Genomic DNA, 12533 nt, shown 5'->3' with positions numbered 1-12533 from the left:
CTAACAGCTCTCCCACTCACTTCTCTCTTTCAGCAGGGGGAGTGGTGCGAGCCAATCACACTGCGTCCCCCTAACGAGGCCACATCGTCCACTCCCGTCCAGTACTGGCAGCACCACCCGGAGAAGCTCATATTTCAGTCATGCGACTATGAGGCCTATGTAAGTGTGTGTGGGTGTGCGCTCGTGCACGTGTAAGTGTGTGTGGGTGTGCGCTCGTGCACGTGTATGTATGTGTGTGTGTGGGGGGGGGGGGTGTCATTCTGATCAGCTGCTGTCTTGTGAAGCTGTATATAGCAGTTATAAACTTGCGTTGTGAGTCATTTTGCCCCACAGCCATGACTTATTGAAATGTTGTTTGTTTGTTTGTTTGTTTTCATTGAGGTTTCCAGTTTAATCCCACATTTAAATAAGACCAAACTTCCCAAACATTGCGGCAATGTATCCCAGAAATATTTAATTTTACCTCACAAACAAAAATCATTCCCACAAGTGCACACAAAGTGTCTACATACACACTCTACAAAATGAAATAATATTTTATGAATTGTTAAATTGCTACAGTATTGTTGTAGACTTGTTTCTTATAAATCTAGACATAGATAACTAACTGGCTAACTATCAGAGGGTCAGAGAGAGAGAGAGAGAGAGAGAGAGAGATGTGAACAGGCTTTGCTTATTCGGTGGGGAATAACAGTATTTCTCTCTTCAGTTAAAGTGACGGCCTGTTTTTCAGCTTCTCTGCATCTTGGAGTAATTTTAGCTAGAGGTTACATAAAGCTGCTCTGTTACCTAGCAACAGCCCTGTAAATCTGATTGGTATATCTGCTAGCGTGAAAAAAAGCAATGTCAGATATTTGTAGAATACGGCAGTATTGCTCTCATGTAAATCTGATTGGCCCTAGTAGGGCCCAGTAGAGGGTTTGATTGGCAGCCATAGATGTCTAGATGAAAGATGAAGAGAGTGATGAGCAGATCAAAGTGAGTCCTACCACTTATGGTATGCCAGAAGGATGAATATTTCAAAAACATTATTTTTATTTATTTACTGTAACTGTCCTGGTGTTTATTACTGTGGCTTTAAGGGGCATCAGGACAGTAAAAGCCTGGAGCCAGGGAAATGGGCGTGTGTGGGTGTGTGTGCGCGCGTACGTGGGCCCACACGGACGACCCAGCCTATGCTGGCTCGCGTCTCTGCAAACACCATTTTAATCTCATCAGGTTCCGTTTATTGATCTCAACAGCCTCCAGTCCCTCAATCTGATCACGAGAGAAAGAGAGAGAGAGAGAGAGAGAGAGAGAGAGAGAGAGAGAGAGAGAGAGAGAGGCTCTGCTGTTCTATCTACTGTTCTGAGTGCTTTATTCCCACAAACCTTTTTTTTTTATTATATCAGTACCCCCACAGCGCTGTCATTACATAACTCTCTCTCTCTCTCACACACACACACACACACACACACACACACACACAAAAACATTAGTTTGATGTAAACCGTGAACCGCTACCTCCCCAGGTTGTTTCTGCTTCGTGGCTCGCCGTGCTCTAGGAATGCGCCTACGCATCGTCCCAGTCCCCCTCTCAATCCCTACCTCCTCTCAGCTGGTTCCGCGGGCCTCGTCTGGATCCGCACTTCCTCAGAACCTCCCTGCTCTACTTTCTTTCCAACGCTACATAAAAATCTCCACTCAGAGCAAAATCACTAAAATCCCATTGCCCAGACAGTACCAATGCAAACAAACAAACAAACACGGACATGGGCTTTCGGACTGAGATTACCAGTGAGGTAAAAAACCTTCAAACTGTGACCGCGCCAGCATGATGACAATATTCCGCCCGCGGCGACCAAACCGTATTTAAGGTGGCGTTATCTAGCCCGGGCTGCGCGTGCGGTGCTGGGAGTCACGCGTGTTTGTCTTTGCATGCCGCAGTACCTGGGTTCCATGTTGGTGAAGGAGCTGAGAGGCACGGAGTCCACCCAGGACGCCTGCGCCAAAATGCGGGTAAGACTGCATTTAAGATGCCGCCGCCGTAGCCGCCCGGTGGCCCGGGGCGTTCCCATGTCCGGCCACTTCAGTCGGGAGGGAAAACAGGGTGTCAGTGGGCTGAGGGCCATTAGTGTCAGAGGGGTACTCCGGTTTCGAGGTGTTCTTCTAGTTGGTGTCCATAAGGGGTGTCACTGCTCTGCTTCCACACACCTGGAACAGCCATGACTGCAGTGGCCTTTGGTTACCCTTTACCTGGAAATCCTCTCTCTCTCTCTCTCTCTCTCTCTCTCTCTCTCTCTCTCTCTCTCTCTCTCTCTCTCTCTCTCTCTCTCTCTCTCTCTCTCTCTCTCTCTCTCTCTCTCTCTCTCTCTCTCTCTCTCTCTCTCTGCATATACTGCGTTCTGTCTCATGCATTCTTTCCCCATACATCAGGAGTTTCATCACTCCTGCCTGCACCACTGTTTTTGCATTCATACCATATAACATCTCTCTCCCCTCCTCCCTCTCTGCCTCCCTCTCTCCCTCCCTCTCTCTCTCTCTCCCTCTCCCTCCCTCTCTCTCTCTCTCCCTCCCCCTCTCCCTCCCTCTCTCTCTCTTTTCCTCCCCTCTCTCCCTCCCTCTCTCTCTCCCTCCCCCTCTCTCTCCCTCCCTCTCTCTCTCTCTCTCTCTCTCCCTCCATCCCCCTTTCTTTCTTTCTCCCTTTAAAGCTTTAGATTTTGACAGGTGCAGGCCAGCATAGCGAAGCTGAGTCAAACATAAATGGTGACCAAGAAGAAAGATGAATAAAATATTCTCAAATATATTACTGTCAGCCATGCTAGAGTGGTTAAGGATGTTGCTGGAACTAACTCTAACCATTACTCCTCAAAAAACATTCACATATTCAATAAATGTTGTTGTTTTATTTTATATTATATTAGTTTATAAAGCATTCTGATTTTAAACATGGTATATATTATGTTTTGGTAGCTTTCCCCTTGAACACTTATAGTGAGAGTTCTTGCCTCATTTTGCAAGGAAAACAAGAATATTGAGTTTATTTTTTTCACATGGATTGTTTGTCTGATATGTGAAGTGTGCTAGGTGTTGGGATTTAGGGGGTTTATGGGTACTTTAATGTGCTGAGTTCTGGGGTATAGAGGGTTTATGGGTACTGTAATATGCTGGCTTCTGGGGTTTATGGGTACTGGATTTTGGGGCGCTCGTGTTGGCGGCTCTGTCATGATCTATTCTCTGTTCTGTAAGAAGTCTACAGAACAAATGAAGAAAGTCCCCACCATCGTCCTGTCCGTCTCATACAAGGGGGTCAAATTCATCGACGCCACAAACAAGGTGAGAGGCATCCGAGTGCAATATGTTCAAAATATATCAGCCTGTGTGACACAAGACAAAAGCCCGTGGGCTCAATCTAACTGTTGTTTAATCCTCTCCCTCTTTCTTTATCTCTCTCACGCTCTCTGTAGAACATCATAGCTGAGCATGAGATTAGGAACATCTCATGTGCAGCGCAGGATCCAGAGGACCTCTCTACGTTTGCCTACATCACCAAAGACCTGAAGTCCAGCCACCATTACTGCCATGTGTTTACAGCCTTCGATGTGGTAAGTATCTCTCTGACACACACACACACACACACACACACACACACACACACACACACACACTTTTGCAAAAGCACCTAAACATGGAAAGGTATCTATGGATGGCCTGTAATGGCATTTTCGAGCATTTTGACCCATGTGACCCGTATGTGTGGGCAGAATCTGGCCTATGAGATCATCCTGACGCTGGGCCAGGCCTTCGAGGTGGCCTACCAGCTGGCACTGCAGGCCAGGAAGGGCGGCCACGGATCCTCCACGCTGCCCGAGAGCTTCGACAGCAAGCCCTCCAAACCCATCCCCAAACCTCGCTCCAACATCCGCAAATCTGTGAGTTCCAAATGCAGTGTCCACACCCTCACCCCACACCCTCACTCTAAACCCTCACCCCACACCCTCACTCTAAACCCTCACCCCACACCCTCACTCTAAACCCTCACCCCACACCCTCACTCTAAACCCTCACCCCACACCCTCACCCCACACCCTCACTCTAAACCCTCACCCCACACCCTCACTCTAAACCCTCACCCCACACCCACCTGTGCCGTCTCCTCCTGTCCAAACTCCCACCAATATTGCCCACCCCTGCCTGTCCTCTCCACACACACCCACACCCACACCCACACACACACACACACCCACACCCACCCACACCCACACCCACACACACTCACACACACCCACACACACACACCCACACACACACCCACACACCCACACACACACACACACCCACACCCACACACACCCCCACACCCACACACACCCACACCCACACACACACACACACCCATACACACACCCACACACACATACACACACACACTCTCACTCACACACTCACTCACACACACCCACACACACATACATACACACACACCCACACACACGCACACACACACACACACACACTCTGCAGCTAACCGCTCGCTGTGGGCTCCTGCTTGATCCACTCGCTCTCCAGACGTATCAGAGAAGAGCGTGTCCTGCTGAGTTGTTCAAGTGGCAGTGTCGTGCTGGAACCCTTCGTTCACTGCTATGTTCCCCGCCGCCTCGGTCTGTCTTTGTTCACGCACGAGAGGAGAAATGCAGGGAAAAGAGGTCTATAGAAAAAAAGAAAAGAAAAACTAACCCTGTTTGTAGAAATTTGGAGTGTCTGATGTGCGTGTGACTGCGTATGTGTGCGATGGGTAAACGTTGCCCCGTCTCTCCTCTGTGTCTGCTGAGTGCCAAGCGTGATCGACGTTGACTGTGAGCTCAGCAGCGTCCCCTGAGCATGCCTGCGTGTCCCTCTGTCTGCTGACCCCGGGCCCTGCTAGTGGCCAAAGGTCCCTCCCATCTCCCACCATCCACCAAGCACAGAACAGATCCAGCGCGAGACCCAGGCAGCCTGGCGCATGGTGGCACGCATGGTGGAGGTCCGTTTGACTGGAAATCTTTGGCTCCGGTGCGCTGGTCGTTCTGGGAGCACATGATCGCAGCTCCGCTGTTGCTGTGGGGGGGGGGGGGGGGCACTGTGTCTGAGCTCCCACACACACACACACACACACACACACACACACACACACACACTGTACATGTGTGTGAGAGAGTGTTTATGCTCTAAATGATCAATTATCACGTGTAATGTGATCTGCTGAGTGCATTAACCATTCGATGCTTCCCCCGTGGCTGTGTTTTTCATGTTTGTGTGTGTGTGTGTGTGTGTGTGTGTGTGTGTGTGTGTGTGTGTGCGCGCGTGCACGTGTGTGTTTCTGCATATAATGACAGCAGCCACACTAATAGAGTTTATGGATTTTCCTGAGAGGCAAGATGAAGTGAACGTTATGCCACACACTCATCTTCTCATACATTTAAATGACTTTCAATAACCCTCATCCTCTTTTAGAATCCATTCTCTTTCTCTGTGTGTGTGTGTGTGTGTGTGTGTGTGTGTATGTGTGTGTGTGTGTGTGTGTGTGTGTGTGTGTGTGTGTATGTATGTATGTGTGTGTGTCTGTGTGTGTGTGTCTGTGTGTATGTGTGTGTGTGTGTGTATGTATGTGTGTTTGTGTGTGTGTGTGCGTGCGTGCGTGTGTGTGTGTGTGTGTGAGTGCGTGTGTGTGCGTGTGTCTGTGTGTGTGTGTGTTCTCCTGCTCCTCCCTGAGCCTCCATCTGTGCGTGCGCGTGCGCGCGTGGGCGCGTCAGAGCGTTACCGTGTTGAACGGGCTCTCTGACCTCTGTGACCTCTGTGTTCCGCCCCTAGGTCATGTCCCCCTCTAGCCGCTGGTCCCTGGGGCACATACACACCCCGCGCCGGCCTCCTCTCCACCCTCCTACCTCCCGACTCCTCCTCCATCCACACAAAGCTCAATTTCAGGTCTCCTTGCATTTTCCTTTTCCTTCTGCCGCTGCGCCTCCCGTCCCGTCTCTGCCGTGTTCCGCCGTGCGTCTCTCAGCCAGCTCACGCCACCCCCCCTCCCCCCCGGTGCATTTTTGCTTATCTGTGTGACTCCTTGTCAATGTGTGTGTGTGCGTGTGTGTGTGTGTGTGTGTGTGTGTGTGTGTGTGTGTTGCGCGCATTTGTGCACTGGCCATGCACAGCCATTCCATGCTGCCCAGAGAAACAGCAGCTTCAAAGCTCTCAGACAAACGCACCTGCAGGAGTCTTTATCATGGAAGGTGACGAGGTTATGCAAGGTTAGTCAGAGGCGTGCGAGCACTCTAGTTTGAAGTAATCAGGCAGTGTGAGGGTTTTATTTAGCATTCGTACGCCTGCACATGGACGAAACGGATAAAGAAACAGAGGCAGAGAGAGGGCAGCCCAGGTTACTCTGCGCGCGCTCGCGTCTACGTGTCGTTCCCGTGGATAAGCCGGTTCTTAAGCTAAGCGTGAACGAACGCCAGGCGCCACGGATACAAGGGGACCAGCGCGATTGGTCGAAAGAGCCAATGTAGTAGCAGGGTAGTTTTGCCAGTAGCAGTAGAGCGGATACTGTTTAGCAAGGAAGCGGTAAGTGCAGCGCCCCGTTCCTACTTCCAGCTAAGAGCAGTCGCTTTTATTTTTCAAAGCAGTTTCCTAAAGACTAAGAGCTTCCCCCTCAGTTTTTGCTGTGTGAGTCAATGTTTGTGTGGATAATAAATCACTCTACTCTGTCCTTAAATAACCCCCCTCCCCCCCCCAACCTAAACTTACTTATTCCCGTCCCGTCACTCCCGCTCCGTCTGACGTGCGGTCTCACTCCCATCTCTACCCAGATGGAGCAGCCCTCGATGGACCAGAAGGGCCACGGGAACGTCCCCTGGATAGTGGAGCCGGGACAGGAGGCCAAGAGAGGAGTCAACACCAAGTATGAGACCACTATTTTCTAATATACCCCCCCACCTGTCCACTCCTGTGTGTGTGCCTTTCAGAGAGCGCCCTCTAGAGGCCCTCCACGGAGCCACGGGCCCAGTGACCTGTGACACGCCCGCGTCTCTCTGCCCGGTGCAGCCCGCCCGTTTACCGTGGCCTCTGCATGATGTCGCTGCCGCACTCCCTCTCTCCCTCTCTCCCTCTCTCTCTCTCTCTCTCGCGCTCCCCCTCTCCGGCTGCAGTTCTGTGGCTCTGTACGGGAAGGTCGCACTCGGCCCTCGGGCTGACGCATTCCGTGTCAGACCCTTCCCTCCGCTCTCCAAAAAAAAAAAAAAAACAAACAAAAAACAAACAAAAAAAAGGGGAGACAAACGTTGCGCTGTTTTTTTTTTTGTTGTTGGTTTTTTTTTTTTTTTAAACAATTTTTCCTCCCATTTTTTTTCCCCTCTCTCCTCCGTTGCACTCGTTCCTTCGGGAGGCAGCTGCCCAAGCCCCACGACACACGTATACACGAACACACCCTAAACCCTCCCGACTGCTTGAATGAGAACTCTAAAACCGTAATGCTGCTGCTAGTTTGTACCTGCCGTGAGGGGCAGTTAGCCGCCAAGGGTTTGGGGCTAGCAAGAGGAGGGTCTGTCGAGACGCCCACTCTGCGCAGCACGGGTAGGAACACAGATTGGATCCTACTTAAGGACATTTTGCTTGTGTGTTATGTAGCAAAATTTTCATTTTAAAAAGAACGCTTGTCAGAAATTACACCCTTTATTTTGGATTTTTTATTTTTAATTTTTTTTTTTTTCCTTTTGCAAATGTATCCAGAACGGCCCACACAGGACAGCCTGGGGTTTGGCTTCCTCTAAAAACCGTGCTGGTGGTACAATCCGCGTCTTAAGTTCAGTTCGTATCCACCCATCTCGCGACAAACAGCGCGTCGATACTGCATTTAAAGGGAGCTTCTTTTACGTGGAAGCATTTTCGAGCGACTTTTAACTATGAATGGTTTTTTGGGGGAGGGGGGTGGCTTTGAACGCATGTGGCCCCGAAGCAGGCACTTTGGCCTGTGGAGCGCGTGGTCCGTGCGGGACTGGTGAAGGGGCATCTGTGGAGCGCGTGGTCCGTGCGGGACTGGTGAAGGGGCATCTGTGGAGCGCGTGGTCCGTGCGGGACTGGTGAAGGGGCATCTGTGGAGCGCGTGGTCCGTGCGGGACTGGTGAAGGGGCATCTGTGGAGCGCGTGGTCCGTGCGGGACTGGTGAAGGGGCATCTGTGGAGCGCGTGGTCCGTGCGGGACTGGTGAAGGGGCATCTGAGAGGCTTTTTTTTTTTTTTTTTTCCCCTTTTTTTTTGATGGACGCTTTAGATGAGTGATGTAATCTCGTTCGCAGGGCAGTGCCGGACGCCCATGTCTATTACTGTGGAAATCAAAGAATGTAGCCAGCCCCTAACACGGACCCTCTCACACACACAATTGCAAAAAGGACTACAAATATGGAGCCTAAAAGTGTCACTGGACTACAAAACTTGGCAGAGCCTCTCGCAAATGGACCTTTAAATTAAACGCGGTGCACAAAGGACCACTGGCACGGATCTTTGGCCGTTTGCGGCGGGAACGCACGCGCGAGCGCACCCGCTCCAGCGGACCATGCGACGGCAGGGATCTGTCCGGTTCGAACGTGCGCTTTTCTGCATTACGTGCCCTGTCACGAGGGCCGGTGGACTACGCTGTGCAAGGGAGACAGTTGGGGGAAAAAGGCAAGTTGCTATGGAGATAGGACATACACCATACACCAAGTTGCTATGGAGATAGGACATACACCATGGTGACTCTGACAGACTTCTATTGTTTAATTCATTAGTCCAAAATACTACGACATGTGGAGACTGGGGTGAAAGTGGACTTCCTGGTTTGCCATATTGTCATTTTTTCAGTTGTCCTCTTTGGTTTCCCTTCGTTTTGTTTATGGTTGATGAAACGTTATGAATATTATGCACAATGTGAATGGATTTATTGCACTGGACAACCATGAAATTTGACACGTCTCGTGCCAAAATCACTACAGATTTGTTGTTGACATGACTGACAATGCCATGCAGATTACTATTCATATTGGCAAAACATTTTACTGTTTAATAGAAGTCTATATTGCCATTATTCTAATTCTTAATCAACTATTATTATTATTATTATTATTATTATTATTATTATTATTATTAATGTGCAATTCTTGTCTAATGTTGTCTTAATGTTACATTATTTTTATATGATATGTCGGGCTTGAGAATAATAGCCATCCTGAAAAAAAAGTATATTATTATTGTAGTAAAAGAGAGAATGTGTGAATGGCTCCACTCAACTTTGCTTTCAGGTGAAAAGGCCATTGATTCTCTTGGGGCTGAAACACAGAAACAGATGTACTATTTTAACTCAGTGTAACTGTAGAAATTTTGCCACAGTTCTCTTGTAAATAAATATTTTGTTGACTCATTGTTCATACATGTAATGTAGTTTAAGATAAAAAAAAAAAAGAAGAAAACAAATAGCAGGAAAAAAACCAGATATGACATCGCACCGGTTAACATGGTACCAAATTCAAAAATGTTACTGTTAAGAAAAAAAAAAAGAGCTTGTACAAGAAGCGGAATTGCTAACATACGTGTACACAGGCTTGGGCTTCCAGCACTCCGGTTTTCTAAGTTTGGTCCATATTTATATCCTGGCGATGCACACGGAATAAATCGGACTTGTACGACCATTCCCTGCTGTGTGGCCTCCTCCTCCTCTGCCGGCAGCGCGCTGTGTCTGGGGCACGGGACCAGCGACCGACAGGCTCCACCCATGCTGCCCTGCATGCACAGCCAGCCTCCAGCCCTGCGGTCTGTAGCAAACCCGCTTCGTCCTCTCATCTGCGATACACTACAGACTTGTATGACAGTAGGTTGCCTTACAGGGATGTCCTGAAGCATTCTGTTTTACTGTAATGCACAATAAAGTTTATTAGTAGGATGTTTGTCCGGGCTCGTGCTTTGTCTCAGCGTGCTGTCCACGCCAGCAGGCTGGGTTTGAAACGCGGACGTCCCAACCGGAGGTGAGCTCCTGTAGGAGAGAACTAGACAGGGAGATCCGGTTCCTTTTTCTCCCCCTCCCATCTTTCTGCATGAGGGAAATCGGCTTATTGGCAGCCGCGTGAAGCCTGTCGCCTTGAATGAGATTCGGCTAAGAGACGCCCGCCGTCTTCCGTGATGTGTTCCGACAGGGATGTGTGGGTGCGCGCGCGTGCATTGTCAGAGTGGCATCAGGGCGATATGAGGCGCAATGAAAGAGGTGGCCAGTCTGTTGCAGCTTCCGTTGCCATGGAGCTTAATGGTTCTGTACACATGTCCCGTTCATTCCTCCTTCACGGTTCCGATTGCGCCCCTCACCAGTGGTCGTGGAGCATGCTGTGAACGTGAGGCAGCGGTGCTGTTTACCTAAAATAAAAGGTAACAACCTTTTTAGACGGACTCACAATTTGCTTCACAATAGATTAAAATCTAAATTTAAACAATACCACACCGCGGACCATTTGACATAATATACACTGACCAAATACTGCAAATCACTATATGCACAAATCACCATAAATCTGGAATCTCTCAAAGTAAGGGAATACCACTAAGTCTTAAGACATTCTTAAAAACGTGTACAAACTGGGATAGTAGGTACAGTCTGTACAAGTACAGTGCTGCTTTGATTTAAACTTCTTACCAGGAACAACTAACAGCTCTTGGTTTGATGATCTTAGAGCTTCGTGTAGCGCTTGACGCTTTAGCACCAAAACTTTGAACTCAATTCTAAATCTTCGTGGCAACCAGCGAAGAGAAGGCAGCAGTGGAGTAATATTCCTCCTAGTGAGAACATGGCTGGCTACCTTTTGTACAAGGTAAGGCGAGCACCAATTCTCTGAGAAAACACTTGACTGAATAAACATAAAATACATTTTATATATATATATATATATATATATATATATATATATATATATATATATATATATATATCAGTAATCCAGTCACAAGTATGAGCATAATTCACAAATATGTGAATTAATTTTGTCAGTATATTGAAAAAGCTGTGTCATTTCTTACCTTAATGATGTACCTTAATTGGAAGAAACAGGCCTGTGTGAGGTTCTTAATATGCAGCATTTGTTTTAGAGTGTTCAAAGATAATAGCTACATTTCTGAAAACAGATTTAACATTCCACCCCAAAGCACCAAGCGCAAACTTTAAATTCCTAGAAACATCTTTAGGACCCACCATGTGGACTTCAGTTTTCTCCTCATTTAACCTAAGAACGTTGCAAGGCATCAGATTGACCATCTTACCAACGTCATTATGTTTTATAGATAAATACAACTAGGATCGTCAGCGTAGAAGTAAGAAATTAAATAATAAAGTGACTCATGAGAATCCTATAAAGGGAAAGTAAAACGGTTCTAAGACGGACAGCTTTGGGACGCAGGGAGATCTACTGAAACTAGCATCGGCTGATGAAGAGTTGACTGTAACAGCTCGCCGGGACCTTTGTAAAGCTTTCTGGTGATAACACCAAAGAGAAAAAAGTCTACTGCATCATAAGTGATATTTCCTCCCCTGAAACAGATGTGAACTGATGTACAGTATTACAACCAGGTGGAAATTGATCCACGTAATACAACATTTCCTCTAATATAGTTACATCTACGTATGATCACGCTTCCCGAGGTTCCTCGATGTAGAGTAAGTGACTTTTTTTGGTAACAGCTTCTAAGAATTAGGAACCTAAAATAGTGTTGTTTAGCTGAGGGTTTTTTTTTTTTACGTAATGTAGGACACAACGGAGGAGGAGGCGGTGCTGCCTCTCTGTGCGTCCAATGGAACAGACATCCCCCAAGTGCTGTGTGCGAAGGCTGGCACGTCTATATGGAAAGCCAAATTGGTCAAAACTTTGACCACTTTGGCTTTCCATACATCTATACTGCATCTACGCGTCTCGCCTCACACTCCCAACCCCAACGTTTCATTTTCATCTTCTGCAGCTTCGCATCAGTGGCCCCAGTCGAAGGAAATTAATCGCACTTTAGTTGTTGACAAAATTATGAAAAATTAGGCCTTTATTTATTTTTAAATAAATTTTTTTTTGTAATGATTTCCTCGCTTTGCTGATGATGGTGGCGGTGGCGGTGGGGAGGGTTAAAAGTGTCTCCTGTCCCCAGATAGTATCAGAGGAAAACCGTTTATGGAATTACATCAAGGATTAATAAATTAACACCTGGAATGTGCTAAATGGATTTTGACTGATAGACGGACAATCTATGTGTAAGATTCCCGAATGTGTTATAAGTACAAATATTACCATAAGACACCAGAATGAGTATCTCCTCAAACATCTTTCTTATAAAATTATTGTTACTATTGAGCATATATATATATATATATATATATATACACTAGACTCACAAAATGTTCATTTCCATCAGCATATTCAGACCCCGGTGTTCTGACCTCTTTCTTAAGTGTTCTACATGTGTTCTGACCACTTTCTTAAGTGTTCTACATGTGTTCTGACCTCTTTCTTAAGTGTTCTACATGTGT

At 47.5% G+C, this 12533-nt stretch overlaps 1 protein-coding gene across 8 annotated transcripts in view; it reads left to right on the top strand.

Moving 5' to 3' along the window:
- Positions 1-9923, top strand: part of anks1b (ankyrin repeat and sterile alpha motif domain containing 1B) — a 110292-nt gene extending 100369 nt beyond the window's left edge. For 4 of the 8 annotated variants that reach the window (XM_035523474.2, XM_035523477.2, XM_081712525.1 and 1 more), the window contains 8 exons: positions 34-159; positions 1927-1998; positions 3229-3315; positions 3447-3584; positions 3744-3911; positions 5830-5943; positions 6822-6913; positions 8305-9923. In XM_035523474.2, the coding sequence (XP_035379367.1) occupies positions 34-159; positions 1927-1998; positions 3229-3315; positions 3447-3584; positions 3744-3911; positions 5830-5943; positions 6822-6913; positions 8305-8353 (846 nt within the window). In that variant the 3' untranslated portion in view covers positions 8354-9923. The remainder of the gene's footprint in view (positions 1-33; positions 160-1926; positions 1999-3228; positions 3316-3446; positions 3585-3743; positions 3912-5829; positions 5944-6821; positions 6914-8304) is intronic. The other 4 variants (XM_035523476.2, XM_035523478.2, XM_035523475.2 and 1 more) reach the window with 3 other exon arrangements.
- Positions 9924-12533: the final 2610 nt, after the last annotated feature.

This window comes from Electrophorus electricus, chromosome 4, assembly GCF_041902795.1.
Source record: "Electrophorus electricus isolate QZ-2024a chromosome 4, ASM4190279v1, whole genome shotgun sequence".
Lineage (NCBI taxonomy): Eukaryota > Metazoa > Chordata > Actinopteri > Gymnotiformes > Gymnotidae > Electrophorus > Electrophorus electricus.
Note: the sequence above shows the minus strand (reverse complement) of the source record. Positions and strands in the feature narration are given on the sequence as shown.